The 26,596-nt window shown below is 36.7% G+C and overlaps 1 protein-coding gene across 1 annotated transcript in view; it reads right to left on the bottom strand.

The window, feature by feature from the left end:
* LOC138319834 (S1 RNA-binding domain-containing protein 1-like) overlaps positions 1 to 25,780 on the bottom strand; it is a 62,686-nt gene extending 36,906 nt beyond the window's left edge. The window contains exons 1-3 of the mRNA XM_069262965.1: positions 25,731 to 25,780; positions 19,780 to 20,015; positions 1,613 to 1,730 (exon numbers count right to left, since the gene is read on the bottom strand). Of these exons, the coding sequence (XP_069119066.1) occupies positions 1,613 to 1,730; positions 19,780 to 20,006 (345 nt within the window). The 5' untranslated portion in view covers positions 20,007 to 20,015; positions 25,731 to 25,780. The remainder of the gene's footprint in view (positions 1 to 1,612; positions 1,731 to 19,779; positions 20,016 to 25,730) is intronic.
* Between the last annotated feature and the right edge of the window lie 816 nt (positions 25,781 to 26,596).

Here is a 26,596-nt window from a genome sequence, read left to right as displayed (position 1 = left end):
CCTCAGACATGCTGACTTACCAAGGTGTCAACCTCAGACATGCTGACTTACAAAGGTGTCAACCTCAGACATGCTGACTTACAAAGGTGTCAACCTCAGACATGCTGACTTACCAAGGCTCAACCTCAGACATGCTGACTTACCAAGGTTTCAACCTCAGACATGCTGACTTACCAAGGCATCAACCTCAGACATGCTGACTTACAAAGGTGTCAACCTCAGACATGCTGACTTACCAAGGTGTCAACCTCAGACATGCTGACTTACCAAGGTGTCAACCTCAGACATGCTGACTTACCAAGGCGTCAACCTCAGACATGCTGACTTACCAAGGCGTCAACCTCAGACATGCTGACTTACCAAGGCTCAACCTCAGACATGCTGACTTACCAAGGCTGTCAACCTCAGACATGCTGACTTACCAAGGCTCAACCTCAGACATGCTGACTTACCAAGGCTGTCAACCTCAGACATGCTGACTTACCAAGGCTTCAACCTCAGACATGCTGACTTACCAAGGCTTCAACCTCAGACATGCTGACTTACCAAGGCTTCAACCTCAGACATGCTGACTTACCAAGGCTTCAACCTCAGACATGCTGACTTACCAAGGCTTCAACCTCAGACATGCTGACTTACCAAGGCTTCAACCTCAGACATGCTGACTTACCAAGGCTTCAACCTCAGACATGCTGACTTACCAAGGCTTCAACCTCAGACATGCTGACTTACCAAGGCATCAACCACAGACATGCTGACTTACCAAGGCTTCAACCACAGACATTCTGACTTACCAAGGCTTGGACCTCGAGCTCAGACATGCTGACTTACCAAGGCATCGACCTCAGACATGCTGACTTACCAAGGCTTCAACCACAGACATGCTGACTTACCAAGGCTTCAACCTCAGACATGCTGACTTACCAAGGCTTCAACCTCAGACATGCTGACTTACCAAGGCTTCAACCACAGACATGCTGACTTACCAAGGCTTCGACCTCAGACATGCTGACTTACCAAGGCGTCAACCTCAGACATGCTGACTTACCAAGGCTTCAACCTCAGACATGCTGACTTACCAAGGCGTCAACCTCAGACATGCTGACTTACCAAGGCTTCAACCTCAGACATGCTGACTTACCAAGGCGTCAACCTCAGACATGCTGACTTACCAAGGCTTCAACCTCAGACATGCTGACTTACCAAGGCGTCAACCTCAGACATGCTGACTTACCAAGGCGTCAACCTCAGACATGCTGACTTACCAAGGCGTCAACCTCAGACATGCTGACTTACCAAGGCGTCAACCTCAGACATGCTGACTTACCAAGGCGTCAACCTCAGACATGCTGACTTACCAAGGCTTCAACCTCAGACATGCTGACTTACCAAGGCTTCAACCTCAGACATGCTGACTTACCAAGAGTCAACCTCAGACATGCTGACTTACAAGACGTCAACCTCAGACATGCTGACTTACCAAGGCATCAACCTCAGACATGCTGACTTACAAAGGTGTCAACCTCAGACATGCTGACTTACAAAGGTGTCAACCTCAAACATGCTGACTTTTATAATTACCAAGGTGTTGAACTCAGGAATGCTGACTTACCAAGGCTTCAACCTCAGACATAAGGACTGAATTTTCCAGGGCACATTTGAGTTCTCTGGTCAGCTTCCCCATCTTCTTCACAGCTTTTAACACCACAGTAGCCTTGGTTTCAACAGCTCTGAAACAAGTAACCACTTGCATGAAGTAACAGGTAATGAATTGTACATAATTATTGACGAGTAAAACCTAGAAGGGAACAGATAGAAATACTTCTAATCATTTATAGAATGCTCTATAGATTGATGCTAACTACTGTAAAAACTTTTTCTTTGGTAAAATAAAATTATATTTATATCTTAATGTTTTTGCAGAGATTTTTTAAATAAGAAGTCAATATTACAATATAATATAGGAGATGAGTCATAGTAAGTTTTTTCTTCAGTCAAAGTAATTGGACAAATAAACCCTGTTTGAAGTTGAGATTGAAATATAGAACCTAAAGCAAGCAGCAAGCAAGTAAACAAGCAAGGACAGACGGACAGACCTTCTCTCTATATATAGCTACTAGAACTTGGAACTGTGGGGCTTTTAATGACCCAATACCTTTTTAATAAATGCTGGATAAAATAACATGTATTGCTGTTCTAGACTTAATAACAGACAGGCCAGCTGGTATTCAAGAGACGGTATTGACTGGCAGCACCCACTCATGATTCTCTCATTAGTAATCATCTACAGGTTATAATCATCTACTGATAATCCACTAATCACAAATCATCAGGAAATCTACAGAGCTGCATATTAACCAATCATCATTCACCTGCAGGCTAAATCACTGTTTGTAGAATTTTAATCAGCTACATTAATCAGTGTCTGGTTCCACAAGGATGATCATCAATAACCACTTTTCAATGATTTACTACAATTATATACTCAACATCGAAAAAATCCTTCATCTCCATCACAACAGTTTAGAAAATATTGTTTAGTTTTAACCTTCTTCTTTTAGAGCAATAACTTTCAGGATTCTTGCAAATCCTTTCATCATAACCTGTGACTGTGTTGGTAAATAGTTACATTGATAGCTATCCCACTGGGAATGACCATGATGGTAAATAGTTACACTGATGGCTATCCCACTGGGAATGTCAATGACCATGTTGGTAAATAGTTACACTGATGACTATCCCACTGGGTATGACCATGTTGGTAAATAGTTACATTGATGGCTATCCCACCTGGAATGACCATATTGGTAAATAGTTACATTGATGGCTATCCCACTGGGAATGACCGTGTTGGTAAATAGTTACAGTGATGGCTATCCCACTAGGAATGACCTTATTGGTAAATAATTACATTGATGGCTATCCCACTGGGTATGACCATGTTGGTAAATAGTTACATTGATGGCTATCCCACTAGGAATGACTGTGTTGGTAAATAGTTACACTGATGGCTATCCCACTGGGTATGACTGTGTTGGTAAATAGTTACATTGATGGCTATCCCACTAGGAATGACCATTGGAATGACCATATTGGTATATAGTTACATTGATGACTATCCCACTAGAATGACCTTGTTGGTAAATAGTTACATTGATGGCTATCCCACTTGGTATGACCGTGTTGGTAAATAGTTACACTGATGGCTATCCCACTAGGAATGACCGTGTTGGTAAATAGTTACACTGATGACTATCCCACTGGGAATGTCAATGACCATGTTGGTAAATAGTTACGCTGATGACTATCCCACTAGGAATGACCATGTTGGTAAATAGTTACACTGATGGCTATCCCACTAGGAATGACCGTGTTGGTAAATAGTTACATTGATGAATATCCCACTTGGTATGACCATGTTGGTAAATAGTTACACTGATGGCTATCCCACTAGGAATGACCGTGTTGGTAAATAGTTACATTGATGACTATCCCACTGGGAATGACCATGTTGGTAAATTGTTACATTGATGGCTATCCCACTGGGAATGACCATGATGGTAAATAGTTACACTGATGGCTATCCCACTGGGAATGTCAATGACCATGTTGGTAAATAGTTACACTGATGACTATCCCACTGGGTATGACCATGATGATAAATAGTTACATTGATGGCTATCCCACTGGGTATAACTGTGTTCGTAAATAGTTACACTGATGGCTATCCCACTAGGAATGACCATATTGGTAAATAGTTACATTGATGAATATCCCACTGGGAATGACCGTGTTGGTAAATAGTTACAGTGATGGCTATCCCACTAGGAATGACCATATTGGTAAATAATTACACTGATGGCTATCCCACTTGGAATGACCATGTTGGTAAATAGTTACATTGATGGCTATCCCACTGGGAATGACCGTGTTGGTAAATAGTTACATTGATGGCTATCCCACTAGGAATGACCATATTGGTAAATAGTTACATTGATGGCTATCCCACTAGAATGACCTTGTTGGTAAATAGTTACATTGATGGCTATCCCACTTGGTATGACCGTGTTGGTAAATAGTTACACTGATGGCTATCCCACTAGGAATGACCATGTTGGTAAATAGTTACATTGATGGCTATCCCACTTGGAATGACCATGTTGGTAAATAGTTACATTGATGGCTATCCCACTTGGTATGACCATGTTGGTAAATAGTTACATTGATGGCTATCCACTTGGAATGACCATGTTGGTAAATAGTTACATTGATGGCTATCCACTGGAATGACCTGTTGGTAATAGTTACATTGATGGCTATCCACTTGGAATGACCATGTTGGTAAATAGTTACATTGATGGCTATCCTACTTGGAATGACCATGTTGGTAAATAGTTACATTGATGGCTATCCACTGGATGACCATGTTGTAAATAGTTACATTGATGGCTATCCCACTTGGAATGACCATGTTGGTAAATAGTTACATTGATGGCTATCCTACTTGGAATGACCATGTTGGTAAATAGTTACATTGATGGCTATCCAACTTGGTATGACCATGTTGGTAAATAGTTACATTGATGGCTATCCCACTTGGAATGACCATGTTGGTAATTAGTTACACTGATGGCTATCCTACTTGGAATGACCATGTTGGTAAATAGTTACATTGATGGCTATCCCACTAGGAATGACCATGATCGTAAATAGTTACACTGATGATCACTATCCCACTGGGAATGTCAATGACCATGTTGGTAAATAGTTACATTGATGGCTATCCCACTTGGAATGACCATGTTGGTAAATAGTTACATTGATGGCTATCCCACTTGGAATGACCATGTTGGTAAATAGTTACATTGATGGCTATCCCACTGGGAATGACCGTGTTAGTAAATAGTTACATTGATGGCTATCCCACTTGGAATGACCATGTTGGTAAATAGTTACATTGATGGCTATCCTACTTGGAATGACCATGTTGGTAAATAGTTACATTGATGGCTATCCCACTGGGAATGACCGTGTTAGTAAATAGTTACATTGATGGCTATCCCACTTGGAATGACCATGTTGGTAAATAGTTACATTGATGGCTATCCTACTTGGAATGACCATGTTGGTAAATAGTTACATTGATGGCTATCCTACTTGGTATGACCATGTTGGTAAATAGTTACATTGATGGCTATCCCACTTGGAATGACCATGTTGGTAAATAGTTACATTGATGGCTATCCCACTTGGAATGACCATGTTGGTAAATAGTTACATTGATGGCTATCCTACTTGGAATGACCATGTTGGTAAATAGTTACATTGATGGCTATCCCACTGGAATGACCATGATCGTAAATAGTTACACTGATGATCACTATCCACTGGAATGTAATGACCATGTTGGTAAATAGTTACATTGATGGCTATCCCACTTGGAATGACCATGTTGGTAAATAGTTACATTGATGGCTATCCTACTTGGAATGACCATGTTGGTAAATAGTTACATTGATGGCTATCCCACTAGGAATGACCATGTTGGTAAATAGTTACATTGATGGCTATCCCACTAGGAATGACCATGTTGGTAAATAGTTACATTGATGGCTATCCATCACCTTTGGTAAATAACATTGTGTTGGTAAATAGTTACACTGATGGCTATCCAACTAGGAATGACCATGTTGGTAAATAGTTAGACTGATGGCTATCCCACTAGGAATGACCATGTTGGTAAATAGTCACACTGATGGCTATCCCACTTGGAATGTCAATGACCATGTTGGTAAATAGTTACACTGATGACTATCCCACTTGGAATGTCAATGACCATGTTGGTAAATAGTTTCACTGATGACTATCCCACTTGGAATGTCAATGACCATGTTGGTAAATAGTTTCACTGATGACTATCCCACTTGGAATGTCAATGACCATGTTGGTAAATAGTTTCACTGATGACTATCCCACTTGGAATGTCAATGACCATGTTGGTAAATAGTTTCACTGATGACTATCCCACTTGGAATGTCAATGACCATGTTGGTAAATAGTTTCACTGATGACTATCCCACTTGGAATGTCAATGACCATGTTGGTAAATAGTTACACTGATGACTATCCCACTTGGAATGTCAATGACCATGTTGGTAAATAGTTTCACTGATGACTATCCCACTTGGAATGTCAATGACCATGTTGGTAAATAGTTTCACTGATGACTATCCCACTTGGAATGTCAATGACCATGTTGGTAAATAGTTTCACTGATGACTATCCCACTTGGAATGTCAATGACCATGTTGGTAAATAGTTACATTGATGACTATCCCACTTGGAATGTCAATGACCATGTTGGTAAATAGTTACACTGATGACTATATATATCCCACTAGGAATGACCATGTTGGTAAATAGTTTCACTGATGACTATCCCACTTGGAATGTCAATGACCATGTTGGTAAATAGTTAGACTGATGGCTATCCCACTAGGAATGACCATGTTGGTAAATAGTCACACTGATGGCTATCCCACTTGGAATGTCAATGACCATGTTGGTAAATAGTTTCACTGATGACTATCCCACTTGGAATGTCAATGACCATGTTGGTAAATAGTTTCACTGATGACTATCCCACTTGGAATGTCAATGACCATGTTGGTAAATAGTTACATTGATGACTATCCCACAAGGAATGACCATATTGGTATATAGTTACATTGATGAATATCCCACTTGGTATGAATGTGTTGGTAAATAGTTACACTGATGGCTATCCCACTAGGAATGACCGTGTTGGTAAATTGTTACATTGATGACTATCCCACTGGGTATGACCGTTTTGGTAAATAGTTACATTTATGGCTATTTTCCTTCCTGTGGTGGGCCTAAAATTTGCTGTGTATGGTACCTCCATGTACCTTTCCCACGTTGAATAACAATTGGTAAATATTTTGATTTTTTTTTTTCAATCTTTTAGAAACTGATATCTTATTATACATCCTCATAAAAATTGTACCTGTACATTATTGTACATTATTGCCTGTCACAGCCCAGGTATCACTAATATAGGTACCAACATCATCAATAGAACTTGTCTTTACTTTTTATCAACTTTCTAAACCAGGGATTTTAACTGGAATAAGACTAAAGTATATTAGACATTTCAGACATATCATCAGATGATTTAATAGGTAAACAAAGATGAATAGCCAGTGGCTCTCATGTGATTCTGTCATGTTAATTAATAGATCGACAGACAGCTGTTGGTGACAGCTCTAACTAGATTAATATATCAACGATGACAGAAGACCAATCTAAAACCCCTCAGCAGTGCAAACGCTGGTGGTATCTTATCATTAACAAGAGGCCCAGAGGGCCTGTATCGCTCACCTGGTTTGTAATGCCAAGTAATGTTCTGAATACAGGTTCATTGTTTCTTTTCTGAAGGAATTTGAATATTTACGTCTAAATTTCCTATTGGGCCCCACCCCTCCTGCCCCCATGGGGTCAGAGCCAATATTTATACAAGTTCTGTTCCCCTTCCCCCAAGGATGTTTGTGGCCAAATTTGGTTACAATCCATGCAGAAAGCTAGGACAAGTAGCGATTTAAAGGATTTACCTATATTTCTCCTATTGGACCCCGCCTCTCCTGCCCCGTGAGGGTCAGAGCCGAAATTTATAAATGTTCTGTTCCCCTTCCCCCAAGGATGTTTTTGGCTAAATATGGTTACAATCCATGTAGAAATCTAGGACAAGTAGACTTCCGGCTGAATGGCTGACCGAACAGGTTGGTAAGTGACCAGCTCCACTATTTCCTTGTCGGTATTACACCAACGCATCATTTCAAGTCACTCGTTACAGTGTGAAGTCATTAACTACATTGGTGCTATTATATGAGTCAATATTTGATCTAATTTATGTGTTAAAGAAATGTTCTAAAGGCCTAAAACTCACATTTTATTGGTGACCTTGACGAACGTACGCGTATACATATACAGGTACGTGTACCTGAACTTATAACCGTGTGTGTATTACGTGCTCAGTGACTACACAGAGACTCGTAACAATTCTACGTAACACTTTAGATTCATATCGGTCATATATATCTACTGTACATTTCATTTATATACGGGGTCAACATGGACACTAATATTAATGACACCCGAGCTGCAGTGACCGATGCTACGATGGATACGAACAATGTGTCATCCATGTATACATGTAATGGATTCAGTGACATCGCTGCCTGCTTTGCGCGATTACATGTACAGGTCTCATCGGTACAGACTCAAATAGGTGCCTTAACCAAATCGGTTTCATGTTTGGAAACCTTTGCCGACAACACCAACTCAGCTATCAGTGAGCTACACGAAAAAACTCTCCCTAATCTAGAATCAAAATTAACAGAAAAAATAACTGAAGAGGAAAATAGCAGGATAAAACTTGATATGTGGACCCGTAAGTGGAACCTAGTCATTAGAGGGGTACCGGGACCCCTGAAGGAAGTACCGCGAGCTACGGAGAAGATCGTACGCACATTTCTAGTTGACTCGCTTGGTTATACTCGCGAAAGTGCTAACCAATTACTGTTAACGGCCGTTCATCGACTTCCTGGAGGATCGGACGGTAAGAATAACATCATCATAAGACTCAGCAGTCTATTAGACCGTGACGAAATACTTGAGGCAGCCTACAAACTTCCCCGTGGAAGTGGCATCAGTGTAGTCCCCGCCGATGTCCCCCCGTCCGTCAGTAAACGTCGAGCTGAGCTCCTGAAGTCCAGACGAGAAATGCCAGTACATGAACGGTCCAAATACAAGCTAGTGTACATGAAGGAATTCCCCTTTGTTGACATGATAAAAAAACGACAATAAAATATCAAAAATTAGTTGAAAAATGATAGAAATCGTTTTATTGTTGAAATGCTTTAATCCGAAATATATACATTTGTACAAAATATTTCCGAAAACGAATTCTGAAAAAATACATTAATTTTGATTAAGTTTAATTTCAATAAGAAATGTATGCATATTGGTAATCCAGTAAACACTGCGATTTATCCTAATTATTACTGACTTCGTATGTATATTTGTTACATTTGCGTAGTTAATTTGGTAAAGACATGTTATAATAAAGTACATATCCATACCCATGATGGGAAGAATATAATACATATAAATATGATGAAGTGGAAGATAACTTTAAGTAAAATCCACAATATCTGGTCATATACATATATTTTTTTTCTTCATTTAAAATCCCATCTACACACGTATATATATATATGCTTGTGCAAATAATGAATATATGTATATGAAGTGAATATTATGTGACGATGTAAGTAGAATTTACATTGAAAATGGTTTTATTCCCTTTCCGCATGTGTTCTGATCGTATATCACCGATATATAAATATGGACACGCGCGCACACACACATGCAGGGAATGTTTTTGTCGTATTCTTGTAGGCCTTTGGGTGTCAATGATATCGAATAGTCACGTGCACCTCTACAGCTAAATGTATTAGTAACACATACGAAATGGGACTAAAAACCAGATTAACAACCTTATATGGTAATATAATATGGGATGTACACTAGTGTTTGGTTTAGTGTTTATGCAAAATGTACATGTTTGAGTGCGTTGTACTATGAATAAATATCTATTAATTCATTTAAAAGTCCGCCTTCACATGTATTTATATAAACTTATACAAAATAATGAACATAATATGTATTGTTATGTGACTGTATAGGCGTAGTTCGGTTTGAAAAAGGTTTATTCACTGATGACTTTTCCGCATGTGTTCCGATCGTAATCTCTGAATACATATGTGGACACGCGCGCGAGTACACATAAATGCGATGGATGTTTTTTGTATTATTTTGTAAGCCTATGTGTGCCAATGTCGATGAGATCGTATAGTCACGTGCACTCTTACAGGTAAATTTAGTAGTAACACGTGCGGAATAGGACTAAAATTATCGGCGTGGCTCAAATTTACACCCCTATATGGTCACATATTCCGGAATGTGCATTGGTTTTTGTATAAGTATATATATACGGAATGTAGTTGTATTTTATTTGGAAATATGGATGAAATTGTAACATACAAAACAATTGTACATTACATCCTAACCCCTTTTTATTTCTCAAGGCTCGTTGTATGTATACATACACTGAATAGTAAGACTACTGTGTAGTTGGCAAATACTATTCCAAATCATTTTTCTTACTCGTGTTTATTTTCATATTATATCACGATTGTTTTTCGGTCTCTATTTTTTATTTCATTTTTTTTTTTTTTTTTTTTTATTATTTTCTTTTCTATCACTACCAAGGGAGGTAATTGGTATAACTTGCTAAAGAATATGCTATTCTTTACTCTTCTGTTCAGAATATAAATAAGGTGTGCAGAATATAAAAAAAAAATATGGATTTAGAATGTCAACAACGGAAGAGTTTGAAGCGTTTTGCTTAATGATTTATTTTCTAATATCTTTTTTGTTAAAATATTTAGCTTCAAATTATCAACATGTATCTCAGAATATGAACAGTCATACATACTATCTAATCCTCAAATATAGCCAAGATAAGTCTCCATATCTTAAGGTTTATGTAATTATCACTCATGTTTTACTTCCTCCACAATTACATCTCTTATTTACTATGATGATTTTTGATAATGGTTGATAAATTATATTGCTCAGATAGGGTAGGAACAGTGATTGACTTTTTATCAGACTGGTTCTCTGGTGTATTTCTGTCCTTTTTCAAAAATATCAATTTCCAATTATTCAAATATCAAATTTTATATATTTGTGGTGATATTCACCCGAATCCCGGTCCACAATACAATACTCAGTTAGAAAACTTATCTTTATGCCACATCAACATTTGCTCTTTACGTAATAAACTTGACACTCTGGAAGCAGAATTCTCAGATTATGATATACTCTGTATATCTGAAACACATTTACATGATTCTATACCTGATTGTAATATTTCCTTGGAAAGTTTTGACAATATGTTTAGGAAAGATCGCGATAATAATGGGGGTGGTGTGCTTATTTATGCTAAAAATAACATTAATATTAAACGCAGACCGGACCTTGAGTCGAACAATCTTGAACTCATTTGGACTGAAATATCTACTAATAACAAGTCTATTCTAATTGGATGTATCTATAGGCCCCCTAACTCATTAGTGAATTATTGGGATATTCTTGACGATAATCTCAACAATGTAGTTGATTTACAAAGAGACGTTATACTAGTGGGCGATATAAATCAAGATATGATTAATCTCAATCCAAATTCTCACTTTCATAGAATTCTACTAAAATATGGATTAGAAAATACCGTCTCAGAACCCACTAGAATTACTTCTTTGTCTTCAAAATTAATAGATGTTATCATAACTAATAATACTAATCTTGTTTCTAATACCTTAGTGCATAGTCCGTCCTGTAGTGATCACTGTCCAATAACTACAGAGTTAAATTTCAAATCTCTGAAGAAGCATGCTTTTAAAAAAACTCTTTTATACTTTAATAACACAGACTATGATGGGTCTTACAACTTTCTTAATTCTATCGATTGGAATGAACGCTTACAAGGTGATATTAATAACATGAATGATATTCTCACTAGTACTGATACAATTCTTTCAGCTATTGACCAATATGTTCCCAAAAAAAATGTAACTATTAGGCCCAATGATAAAATTTGGATGACGAATGACACTAGAGTAAAAATACGACGGAGAAATCGTCAGCATTCTAAAGCTAAATTAACCAATACCCCTGCCTCTTGGAACAAGTTTAGAACCATTCGAAACCAAGTAATTTCTTCTATCCGAGAGGCAAAAGAAAAGTACCTTTGTAAACTCCAATCATCCTTAGTTGATAAGTCTATCCCTCCTGGTAAATGGTGGCGTATCGCCAAATCAGTTATGAATTTAAAATCAAAAAAATGAAACTGATGCCCCATTGGTCATAAATGGGGAGTTAAAATTACATCCTATTGATAAAGCTGAATCTTTTAACGATTATTTTACTTCTATATCTGTCTCCAATAAGAATGCTGATGATTTACCCCCTAACTGTCCCCAACCTCAACATCTCTTCTCTAATATTAATATCACTGAACAAGATATTAAAGACCAGTTACATCTCCTCAACGTTAATAAACCAGCTGGCCCGGATACTATTCCCCCCAAATTTATTAAAAATGTATCTAATTCGCTAATTAAACCACTACACATCATATTTAACAAGTCTATTTCTACCGGTACTCTTCCAAATGTATGGAAACATTCCAATGTCACTCCAATTTATAAAGGCAAAGGTCTACGATCTGATCCATCAAATTTTCGACCAATCTCTGTAACCTCTATTTTTAGTAAAATACTAGAAAATATTGTTTTCAAATACATGTTTAATTTTTTTTCAGAGAATAATATCATTTCCAAAAATCAATCTGGGTTTTTACCTAAAGATTCAACTACTTTTCAATTATTGAATATATATGATACAATTGTTAAACATATGGATAAGGGTAAAGAAGTAAGAATGGTTTTCTGTGATATTAGTAAAGCATTTGACCGCGTTTGGCATGATGGTCTTATATATAAATTAAAAAAATATGGTATTAGCGGAAACATGATTAAGTGGTTTTCATCGTACTTATGTAATAGGATGCAGAGAGTGGTCGTTGATGGATTCAGATCTTCTTGGAAAACCATTCAGGCAGGTGTACCACAAGGTTCAGTGTTAGGTCCCTATCTCTTTCTTTTATACATAAATGATATTAGTGAAAATTTAAATTCTAACGTAAAACTATTTGCTGATGACACATCATTATATACACTTATAGAGGGAGACGGACATGAATCTGCAAATATCTTAAATTCTGATCTTAGAAAAATCACTTTGTGGGCAAACGCTTGGGGAATTGCTTTTAATCCAGATAAAACAGTAGCTCTTCTATTTTCAAGGCGGACTGACTCCCAGGCTTTACATCCTGACCTGGTCTTTAATAACCGTACAATAGTGAATGTAACCAACCACAACCATCTTGGTCTCTTCTTTAATTCTATGGCTAATTGGTCAAATCATGTCAATTTCATTTATGAAAAAGCATACAAAAAGATAAATATACTCAGAATGTTAAAATACAAAATAGATAGAAAGTCTTTAACAACTATATATACTTCTTTTATCCGACCTATTCTTGAATATGCTAGTATCGTGTGGTCAAATTGTACCCAGGCAGAATGTGACCTCTTGGAGTCAATCCAGCTTGAAGCAATACGTATAATTACAGGTTTAAGAAAGGGGACGAGTCATAATATATTATATAATGAAATTGGTATTGTACCTCTCATTAAGAGAAGACATCTTCATCAAAATATCACTTTTTATAATATCTTAAACAATAACTGTCCCAACCATATAAAAGACCGACTACAACCATTCATTAACACCAGTACTGCCTATACTTTTCGCCATACTAGATTGTTTAATATTCCAACCTCCAGAACTCAAATATACAATAATAGTTTTTTTCCGTCTTTAATGTCAGAATGGAACTCTCCGTCCTGTCCGTTTCCCTCTATGTCATCCATACGTGCAATAAAAAAGGAATGTTTACAATCTGGTATTACCGATAATTTTCCAATATGTTCGGAAGCATTTAAATATTCTGGCGAGAGGCAAACAAATATTACATTGTGCCAATTAAGAAATTCCGCTAGTAATCTAAACTCTGATTTATTTAACTCTCATTTAACCGACAGTTCCGCCTGCCTGTGTGGTTATCCAATTGAAGATTCCTATCATTATTTCCTTTATTGCCCTCTCTATAATATTTATCAAAGAACTCGCTTGTGTAATTCAATTCTTGCACTAGATATCAACATTCCTCATTCTATCGACACTTACCTCTATGGATATAATCGCCATTATTTTAATTCAAATGATAAACTATTGAAAATTGTACATGAATACATTAGAGATACCAGACGTTTTGTATGAGATGTCATTGACACTGAGAACATTTAATTCTATTCATTAAGATATTGTGAACATTTATTATATTAAACATTTATATGCTTTTCCACCAACGAATGCTATTTTCTCTCCATCAAATACATGAGCAAACGAATTGATGTTTTCTACAGAAAGTCTTAACTTCTCTTTTACTTCTAAATAAAATATAAAATAATTTATTACATCCCGAGAAATGTCCATGCCACTGTGCCCTATATGGAACACATTCACCAAATGTATTGTAAATTACTTCAATAGATATATATTAACATGATTAAATGCTAATTATTGCTCAAATAATGAAATTCATTTATTCCTTGTTGGTGGTGGAGCATCTTTAACATATTGTAAAAAAATTGTGATACTTATCTGACAATAATTTCTTATGCTTTATTTTAAGCTTATGAGATTCTCCTAAATTATTTGTAATTTCTGTTAACGAGATGCTATTTCTATTGATGGATTTTATGTATTGTACTGTTATTCATGTAGCTACCGGGGAGAGGGCTAATATAGGCATAGCCTGTTGCCCAATCCCGATTGTAATACTACAACAAAAATATTCTGAAATGAAAATTTATACAAGTTCTGTTCCCCTTCCCCCAAGGATGTTTGTGGCCAAATTTGGTTACAATCCATGCAGAAAGCTAGGACAAGTAGCGATTTAAAGGATTTACCTCTATTTCTCCTATTGGACCCCGCCTCTCCTGCCCCGTGAGGGTCAGAGCCGAAATTTATAAATGTTCTGTTCCCCTTCCCCCAAGGATGTTTTTGGCTAAATTTGGTTACAATCCATGCAGAACTTTAGGACAAGTAGCGATTTATAGGATTTACCTCTATTTCCCATATTGGGCCCCACCCCTCCTGCCCCAGGGGGATCAGAGCCAAAATTTATACAAGTTCTGTTCCCTTTCACCCAAGGATGTTTGTGGTCAAATTTGGTTACAATCCATGTAGAACTTTAGGACAAGTAGCAATTTATAGGATTTACCTCTATTTCCCATATTGGGCCCCGCCCTCCTACCCCCGGGGGGTCAGAGCCAAAATTTATACAAGTTCTGTTTCCCTTCACCCAAGGATGTTTGTGGCCAAATTTGGTTACAATCCGTGCAGAACTCTAGGACAAGTAGCGATTTATAGGATTTACCTCTATTTCCCCTATTGGGCCCCGCCCCTCCTGCCCCGGGGGGGTCAGAGCGGAAATTTTTAAAAGTTCTGTTCTCCTTCCCCCAAGGATGTTTGTGGCCAAATTTGATTACATTCCATGCAGAACTCTAGGACAAGTAGCGATTTATAGGATTTACCTCTATTTCCCCTATTGGACCGCGCCCCTCCTGCCCGCGGGAGGTCAGAGCCAAAATTTATACAAGTTCTGTTCCCCTTCCCCCAAGGATGTTTATGGCCAAATTTGGTTACAATCCATACAGAACTCTAGGACAAGTAGCAATTTATAGGATTTACCTCTATTACCCCTATTGGGCCCCGCCCCTCCTGCCCCTGGGGGGTCAGAGCAAAAATGTATACAAGTTCTGTTCCCCTTCACCCAAGGATGTTTATGGCCAAATTTGGTCACAATCCATGCGGAACTCTATGACTAGTAGCGATTTAAATTAAATGTTGACGGACGGACGGACGGATGACGGACGCCGCGCCATGACATAAGCTCATATTAATATTGTGGTACAGACTTGAGATACTGAATTGTTTTCTGCTGTTCATCTTCTTTCAACAAGAGGCCCATGGGCCTTAACGGTCATCTGACTTTTGGCACAAAACAACATAGTCACAGTATACATTAGCGGCTAACAATAAAGGCAATACAACAGACCCTTGTAATTATTTTAAGCTGCAAGTTTCCAAAATATTTCATGACTTTGATCTTAAAAGTACATAAAGGTCATTCACTTAAACAAACAAGGTAGCTCTTTATCCTAGTATGCTACAGGCCCAATATCAGAATTCAAGGCCTCTTAGTTATTCACAAGAAGTTCTTTAAAATATTTTAGGCTATTTGACCCCTGTGACCTTGAATGAAGGTCAAGGTCATTTATTTGAACAACATTGTTGGCCCTTCATCCCTGCATGCTGCAGGCCCAACATTAGGTCTCTAGGCCTCTTAGTTATTCACAAGAAGTTGTTTAAAAGATTTTAGCCTATTTGACCCCTGTGACCTTGAATGAAGGTCTAGGTCATTCATTTGAACAAACTTGGTAGCCCTAGCTTTCATCCCAGCATGCTACAGGCCAAATATCAGTACCCTAGGCCTTTCGGTTATTGAGAAGAAGTCGTTTGAATGAAAAGTTTATGCACGGCACATGATGACAGACGATGCATGATGACAATAGGTCATCCTGACCAAACATTAATGATTTTTTTTAATACTAATGAAGTATGTACCTAATTAATATCCTAAATGTAATATACCAGCAGAGTACATAATAGCTATAGTCATCAGATGTATCTTTATATAAATCTCTAGTCCCTCCGTATATTATAGGTAATTCTCTAGTCCCTCTGTATATTATAGGTAATTCTCTAGTCCCTCCGTATATTATAGGTAATTCTCTAGTCCCTCTGTATATTATAGGTAATTCTCTAGTCCCTCCATATATTATAGGCAATTCTCTAGTCCCTCGGTATATTATAGGTAATTCTCTAGTCCCTCCATATATTATAGGCAATTCTCTAGTCCCTCCGTATATTATAGGTAATTCTCTAGTCCCTCTGTATATTATAGGTAATTCTCTAGTCCCTCTGTATATTATAGGTAATTCTCTAGTCCCTCCGTATATTATAGGTAATTCTCTAGTCCCTCCATATATTATAGGCAATTCTCTAGTCCCTCCGTATATTATAGGTAATTCTCTAGTCCCTCTGTATATTATAGGTAATTCTCTAGTCCCTCTGTATATTATAGGCAATTCTCTAGTCCCTCCGTATATTATAGGTAATTCTCTAGTCCTTCTGTATATTATAGGTAATTCTCTAGTCCCTCCATATATTATAGGTAATTCTCTAGTCCCTCTGTATATTATAGGTAATTTTCTAGTCCCTCTGTATATTATAGGTAATTCTCTAGTCCCTCCGTATATTATAGGTAATTCACTAGTCCCTCTGTATATTATAGGTAATTCTCTAGTCCCTCCGTATATTATAGGTAATTCTCTAGTCCCTCCGTATATTATAGGTAATTCTCTAGTCCCTCCGTATATTATAGGTAATTCTCTAGTCCCTCCATATATTATAGGTAATTCTCTAGTCCCTCCGTATATTATAGGTAATTCTCTAGTCCCTCTGTATATTATAGGTAATTCTCTAGTCCCTCTGTATATTATAGGTAATTCTCTAGTCCCTCCGTATATTATAGGTAATTCTCTAGTCCCTCCGTATATTATAGGTAATTCTCTAGTCCCTCTGTATATTATAGGTAATTCTCTAGTCCCTCTGTATATTATAGGTAATTCTCTAGTCCCTCCGTATATTATAGGTAATTCTCTAGTCCCTCTGTATATTATAGGTAATTCTCTAGTCCCTCCGTATATTATAGGTAATTCTCTAGTCCCTCTGTATATTATAGGTAATTCTCTAGTCCCTCTGTATATTATAGGTAATTCTCTAGTCCCTCCGTATATTATAGGTAATTCTCTAGTCCCTCCATATATTATAGGCAATTCTCTAGTCCCTCCGTATATTATAGGTAATTCTCTAGTCCCTCTGTATATTATAGGTAATTCTCTAGTCCCTCTGTATATTATAGGCAATTCTCTAGTCCCTCCGTATATTATAGGTAATTCTCTAGTCCCTCTGTATATTATAGGTAATTCTCTAGTCCCTCTGTTTATTATAGGTAATTCTCTAGTCCCTCCGTATATTATAGGTAATTCTCTAGTCCCTCCGTATATTATAGGTAATTCTCTAGTCCCTCTGTATATTATAGGTAATTCTCTAGTCCCTCCGTATATTATAGGTAATTCTCTAGTCCCTCCGTATATTATAGGTAATTCTCTAGTCCCTCCATATATTATAGGCAATTCTCTAGTCCCTCTCCGTATATTATAGGTAATTCTCTAGTCCCTCCGTATATTATAGGTAATTCTCTAGTCCCTCTGTATATTATAGGTAATTCTCTAGTCCCTCCATATATTATAGGCAATTCTCTAGTCCCTCCGTATATTATAGGTAATTCTCTAGTCCCTCGTATATTATAGGTAATTCTCTAGTCCCTCTGTATATTATAGGTAATTCTCTAGTCCCTCCGTATATTATAGGTAATTCTCTAGTCCCTCCTATATTATAGGCAATTCTCTAGTCCCTCCGTATATTATAGGTAATTCTCTAGTCCCTCTGTATATTATAGGTAATTCTCTAGTCCCTCTGTATATTATAGGTAATTCTCTAGTCCCTCCGTATATTATAGGTAATTCTCTAGTCCTTCTGTATATTATAGGTAATTCTCTAGTCCCTCTGTTATTATAGGTAATTCTCTAGTCCCTCTGTATATTATAGGTAATTCTCTAGTCCCTCCGTATATTATAGGTAATTCTCTAGTCCCTCCGTATATTATTAGGTAATTCTCTAGTCCCTCCGTATATTATAGGTAATTCTCTAGTCCCTCCGTATATTATAGGTAATTCTCTAGTCCCTCTGTATATTATAGGTAATTTTCTAGTCCCTCTGTATATTATAGGTAATTCTCTAGTCCCTCCGTATATTATAGGTAATTCACTAGTCCCTCTGTATATTATAGGTAATTCTCTAGTCCCTCTGTATATTATAGGTAATTCTCTAGTCCCTCCGTATATTATAGGTAATTCTCTAGTCCCTCTGTATATTATAGGTAATTCTCTAGTCCCTCTGTATATTATAGGTAATTCTCTAGTCCCTCCGTATATTATAGGTAATTCTCTAGTCCTTCCGTATATTATAGGTAATTCTCTAGTCCCTCCATATATTATAGGTAATTCTATAGTCCCTCTGTATATTATAGGTAATTCTATAGTCCCTCTGTATATTATAGGTAATTCTCTAGTCCCTCTGTATATTATAGGCAATTCTCTAGTCCCTCCGTATATTATAGGTAATTCTCTAGTCCCTCTGTATATTATAGGTAATTCTCTAGTCCCTCCGTATATTATAGGTAATTCTCTAGTCTCTCTGTATATTATAGGTAATTCTCTAGTCCCTCCGTATATTATAGGTAATTCTCTAGTCCCTCTGTATATTATAGGTAATTCTCTAGTCCCTCCATATATTATAGGTAATTCTCTAGTCCCTCCGTATATTATAGGTAATTCTCTAGTCCCTCTGTATATTATAGGTAATTCTCTAGTCCCTCTGTATATTATAGGTAATTCTCTAGTCCCTCCGTATATTATAGGTAATTCTCTAGTCCCTCCATATATTATAGGCAATTCTCTAGTCCCTCCGTATATTATAGGTAATTCTCTAGTCCCTCTGTATATTATAGGTAATTCTCTAGTCCCTCTGTATATTATAGGCAATTCTCTAGTCCCTCCGTATATTATAGGTAATTCTCTAGTCCCTCTGTATATTATAGGTAATTCTCTAGTCCCTCTGTTTATTATAGGTAATTCTCTAGTCCCTCCGTATATTATAGGTAATTCTCTAGTCCCTCCGTATATTATAGGTAATTCTCTAGTCCCTCTGTATATTATAGGTAATTCTCTAGTCCCTCCATATATTATATGTAATCACCTCAGTTCCTCCATGTTTCTCTCCACCTCGCGTATCTTGTCCACATCCATATCCCCTGTCCGTTCCTTCCTATACCTGGTTATAAAAGGGATGGTGTCACCTGCGGTCAGCATTTCTACCACATTTCTTGCGGCCCAATCTTCAACTCCGACTCGATCAGCAACCACCCTGGGCAGCTCCCAGTTCATATTACATATTTCCTTGTTGTCTGCCTCATCTTTTGCCATTTCTAACGTCTGTTACAATAAATTCTGTACAAACACAAGAGATCCCAGAGGGATCTTGGCGCTCACCCATGAATAATCTATGTCTGACAATGGAAAGAGTGATCTTTTCTCTGCTTTTAAAACTTTTGCAAACATACTACATATAAAATTTGAGACAGATCGCTTCAGTACTTTCTGAGAAACAGCAGTAACAAACTTCAACTATCAAAATCAAAGATGGCTCCTTGGCGGCCATCTTGTTGGTCGATCAGTCCCAAATCGAAATTTGCACAACTAGGGCCCTAGGGGAACCTATATATGAAATTTGAGACAGATTCATTCAATACTTTCTGAAAAATAGCGATAACAATCTTTAACTAACAAAATTCAAGATGGCAGCCTGGTGGCCATTTTGTTGACCGATCGGTCCAAAAACGCAATATGCACAACTAGAGCCCTAGGGGAACCTACATATGAAATTTAAGAAAGATCCCTTTATTACTTTGTGAGATAATGGATAACAATCTTTAACTATCAAAATCTAAGATGGCTGCCTGGCGGCCATCTTGTTGACCGATCGGTCCAAAAACGCAATATGCACAACTAGAGCCCTAGGGGAACCTACATATGAAATTTGAGAAAGATCCCTTCAGTACTTTGTGAGATATAGTGATAACAATCTTTAATTATCAAAATCCAAGATGGTTGCCTGGTGGCCATCTTGTTAACCAATCGGTCGCAAAACATAATATGCACAACTAGGGCCCTAGGGGAACCTACATATGAAATTTGAGAAAGATCCATTCAGTACTTTGTGAGACATAGGGATAACAAACTTTAAGTATCAAAATCCAAGATGGCTGCCTGGCGGCCATCTTATTGATTGATTGGTCCCAAAATGCAATATGCACAACTAGGGCCCTAGGGGAACCTACATATGTAATTTGAGACAGATCCCTTCAAAACTTTCTGAGAAATAGCAATAACAAACTTTAACTATCAAAATCCAAGATGGCTGCCTGGCGGCCATCTTGTTGACCGATAGGTCCCAAAATGTGTTATGCACAACTAGGGCCCTAGGGAAACCTACATATGAAATTTGAGACAGATCCCTTCAGTACTTTCTAAGAAATAGCGATAACAAACTTTAACTATCAAAATCCAAGATGGCTGCCTGGCGGCCATCTTGTTGACCAATTGGTCCCAAAATGCAATATGCACAACTATGAAGATCCCTTCAGTACTTTCTGAGAAATAGCGATAACAAGAATTGTTAACAGACGGACGGACGGAGGGATGGACGATGGACCACGGACAAAAAGCGATTCGAATAGCCCACCATCTGATGATGGTGGGCTAAAAATAGCTGTGATCATTTTGTGGGACTCGACATCCACAACACTGGACAGGAATTGAAATAATTGTTACTTTTCAGTGTTCTTAAATAACTTTCTGGTAATTATTCATTATTTTTATTGTGTTTTTTACTTATATTTTCTACATGTAATGCAACAGGATATATACATGTATAAAATGTGTAAAGGAGATGGAGTAATCACCAGTATAAGCTGCTCTGTTTATATCTTATTCAATAAAATCTCAGTTTCATGCATATGAAACTTGAGACAGATCCCTTCAGCACTTTATAAGAAATAGCGGTAACAAACGTCAATTTTCTAAACCCAAGATGGCGGCCTATCGGCCATCTTGTTGACCAATCAGTCCCAAAATGCAATATGCACAACTAGGGCACTAGAGGAACCTACATATTTTTTTTTAGATAGATCCCTTCAGTACTTTCTGCGAAATAGCGATAACAAAAATTGTTAACGGACGGAAACGATGGACGATAGGCAATTTGAATAGCACATCTGATGATGGTGGGCTAAAAATGGGAAAGTACAACAGGATTGATAGAGTTTTTGTAACAAAACTTATAAGCTGATTATAACTATCAAAACTACACTTATCGTCACATTCTTTAACAATTTAAAATAAATTAAAGTCCCATTATGCTTTCACCAAACTTTGCTAAAATATACATTAACATCCCTTATGAAAGGTTCTTCATTTGGTTTCTTTCCAATGAAGATAATTACGCAATTATCAATTAGTAAAGAATTCTTAAAATAGAACGGGTTGATTTGCATAGTTAAAAATACCTCGTGTATACGTATGTTCGGTACCCGGATAGTAAACAAAAACACGCATGGCCGAGAGAGAGCAGTTTTGAGCAAACGGTGAGCAATACAATGTTTTATAATTGTTTTAGAATATGATACATATTAGATTTCACAAATTATAAATGTGTCCTGTCAAAGGTTACAAATAGTTTATATAAAGCTTAATACAAAATACGTATTAATCGAAAAATAGTGTGTAAATAGTGAAATACGTACATGGGGCACCATATGGGGTATTTTATCGTACCTGGTACCAATATAAACACGTGGCCGTGTCAATTTTGGTAATGATCGGTTGATTTTAACTTTCCTCTCGTGTAATAATTTGAGATAAATACAGTATTTGTCCCAAACTATATATTGATAAGTAAATATCAAGATACTACTAATCTATTCATAATTTGAGAGTTAGGAGAGCACAGTATATCTAAAATACTTAGAACATACGTAAAGAGGTGGACCAATAGCTTACTATATACATGTATAACTGCTTTCTATTTCTTCTTTGGGTATCTTAAAACGATATTCTTATGTCTATGAAATATGTGATAGTACATGTAGATGAAAGATTACTGGAATCGGTGCTAGTCGAGATACGTCAATCTGTATGTTGAGACATGTCTGTATTATATATATTACTTTGCTCGTTATCTACGATAGTATACATATCGTATATTACATCTATACATACATGTATCTATTCTCAGTATTCATGTACCCAACATATATGTGTTTGTTAGGACCCAGCACTTAATTGACATATATACCGTTGCTATTATAATTACCTCCTTTATTTTTTTTTATCAATTATACATGTAAAAATTTTCTGGTATATATTCCAACCGGGGGGCTATATACCAATACCTGTCGATATTTCATTTCTGTATAATTAACTGATTAAATGTTTCTCGATTACATTTCGTGTGGTTAGAAAAGGATCATCATATACATCAAGTATTGATTACCAGGTGCATGAGTCTTAATTATCGTATGAGCATTTTTAAATATACATGTAGGCCTACATTTTTATGTACACGGAACGAATTAAAGTAATCAAAGACTCGCATTTATATTCGTACAAACGTCAGTATTAGAGTGAACTAAGGGGATATAAATATTGCCAGACTATTTCATCATTAAAAAGACACAACATATATTATTTTGACCCATGATGCTACCTGGCGGACTAACAATTTCCGCCAGTACGTAATTCTTAGTACGGTATACATGTACGTAGTAAAAAGGAAAAGGGAATTGAAACTGAAATTTCTCTAATTTCACGAGTGTGCATTCCATTTTACGCCGAACGTGAATTATGTTTATTAGCATTCAGCCTATTTGTTTTCATAGAAAAAGTTCGATTTATGGAGCAAGTCTAAAAGTTTATGCGCTAAATAAAATATGTAAGAAAAATAGGTTCGTGATACCTGCTAGGACTTACCAGTCTTATTAAAACGGATATTTTCCCTATGTTCTCTTCTTTTAATGAAGGACTGATCCAGGGTTTCTTTAGCTTTTCTGGTATACTTTTCCACCAGATTTTAGTTCACTTGATGAACTGTATAGAAATCATTAACTGACTGTTTTTATACTTCATTTCTTAGTACTATTCAATCAAACCAAATTATTCTACATTTTGTACATGCATTCCTTTTCCTGTCCCGTGCATGCAGTGAATTATGAGATGATATGAATCACATAGGCCTACATGTGGTTCATTCACAGGTGTTTGGCTCTATAGACATTTTTCTCTCTTTATATACTGACACAGTATCACACACACACATATATATATATATGTGTGTGTGTAGAAAAAATGTCTATAGAGCCAAACACCTGTGGTTCATATACATGTATATATCTTTACATGTAACATAAACATAATTATGTTTCTGCATGTAGTAATTTTAAAGTTCATACTAATAATTTTATGCTACAATGTGGATTGTACTCAGTTAGTAATTCATGATCATGATCACTTGTCATGGATATATCTGATAATGCCGATACACTGGTCTAAGTTTATGTTCGGTCTTCGATGGGGTAGAACATGTGGGCTTACCAGACTTCGTATGAATGTATACATCGCTGTATTGTTATACAAAGAACCAAAGTGTAAGATCTATATAGCAGGTAACGACATGGCGTGTTTGTGTTTACTTTCATTTGTTTACGAGTTTTGTCGAGCCACCCCATGGGAGGCCTCATCAGGTAACACAAACGTGTGTTCGCTTTCGATGTACATTTCAATAAAGCCAGATTAGGCCATATAGGCATCTATAAATCGCTAATACAAAATACATAAGATCAGCAAATAAAATAGTAATTATAATTTTGTTAATTACTTGCTTTCCATTCAAGAACAAATTACACTTTTTAAATAGTTTTAGCCTAGTTTTATATAGAAACTACATGTAAATACGTTTAGTTACATGTACAACATGAATTTTAGGTCCACGCGTGGAAAATGAGTGGGTTCGTAACGTGCAGTCGATCGCGGTCGAGCAACTTGACCGCTAAATTATGTGCACGTTCCAACAGACGCATGTGTGTTCGCTGACATGTATAAGTTTGGCGAGTTGTGTTCGCCATGCATCATGTTGAAGTTTGTTAGGGAAATCCCACTTTTTATGTGCCTACGCATGCGTACTAGATTGTTTTGGCTCTGGGGCGGAACTACGGATTTCCCCCTCTCCGAAGACGGGTTTTCTATTGTTTTTGAAAAACATGGAAATGTTGGGCATTTTTTATTAGCGGATATTTTCATAAGGATATATGCTCTACTATTCAGCAAAGTTTGGTACTTTATGACGATATTTTTTTCACCCCAAAACATAATGGGGCTTTAAGTATTAATTTCATAACACAGATCATCTTAATGTTTGTCACTGATGTCTCATGACAGCTTGTTAGTTGACGATCACTGTGCCACATGGCAAAACAGCGAATCATTGTTAAGATAGATTACACATGGAATCTTGCATCTGTTTGGTGTTTTAATCTAGTCAACATAGAAAAAAGAAGGAAATGACATTATAAAGTTTAAGTGGTACACAAAATTAATATTTTGAAAACGAAACATCGGAATATTATGAGCTGAAAGTGTAGGTATTATTATCTAATAGTTTTCTGCAAGTATGTACAACAAAATTTGTCGTAAGTTATGGAGATAAGCCGAAAACTGTACATTATGTGGGAGAGAGAACTGTATCGAAGCCCGTCTATTTATATAATCTATTTCACTGATAAAGGCAAAACAATTGTAAAATAATTATGTGATTGTTGTAAATCTCTGGTAGAAATAACTTTATTTTGTCATAAAATAACCCTACCGAAACTACATAAAAGTATCGAAACGATTTTTCTATGTGTCCCGAAACGACCGGACGAAACGACCTGATACCTTACAGTAGGCCTCGTCAGCTAGGCCGATAAGTATATACGAAGCTATAGTATTCTAGAAAATGTAGTCAGTGTTGAACGCAATGGGAATATGATAACAATTTTAACAATCATAGTTTTTAAGGAAGTCTCAAATGTATCTTTTAAACCAGCAACTCACATCTTTTCTGCTTCCTGTCTTCCCGCAAAATGTTTTCGAAAAGTCACTTGGACGCTTGAATAATTCAGATCTATGTCACACGAACGTTTGATAGTAGGCCAGGTGACGCACTTCTCTGTACTGTAGCCTATCTTTATCATTATATGGCAAGCCAAGTTACTTTTTATTCTATTAATACCGATATCGGAATTTATTTCACCGTGTCCACACCAGTTTGTATCATGTGAGGTCAAGTCGGCTTCCTTTTAGTAAACAGCTAGATTTACTTTGTATTATTGGTATTAATATTTACTATGTCTAACTATGCTCTAACTTTAGATGAAAACGGATAACAATGTAGCATAAAATAGCCGTCGAATGGCTCTACGGTACTCACTGCTAACATTTACGGCCCTTTTGCCCATTTCGATGTAGGCGTATACGAATATTATCTAGACGATCGAAGTCAAATTTGAGCTTAAATTGTCATTTTATACTTGTATTTCATATCACAATAGTATAAATAACAAATCACAGTAAACTAGGATTTTAGAGGGGAAAACCCTAATTTTGTACCAAAAGGGGTCGTGTACCAAATGGGGTATGGTAACGTTAGGCTACATGTCTTAGTTTTTCTTTATGTGTTTCCAAAAGTCAAACCTTCTAAGTGTACCACTACTCATAAATTGAACGATTGTGATGTTGTAGGCCTAATTGTAAAAATATTGATGTATAACAGTTACAATGTACGTTATTTTGCTGGCATGTCTTTTTTATTTTAGTCATGTTAAATCATGTTGTAGGCCTAAAATGTACCCAATATTTTATTACGTGTGTGTGTAAATAGTGTAGAAAGTCTTTCATCTCTACTTTATATGACATTACAC

Source organism: Argopecten irradians, chromosome 3, assembly GCF_041381155.1.
Source record: "Argopecten irradians isolate NY chromosome 3, Ai_NY, whole genome shotgun sequence".
Lineage (NCBI taxonomy): Eukaryota > Metazoa > Mollusca > Bivalvia > Pectinida > Pectinidae > Argopecten > Argopecten irradians.
The sequence above is the reverse complement of the archived record's forward strand: the minus strand, read 5'-3'. Positions and strand labels throughout refer to the sequence as shown.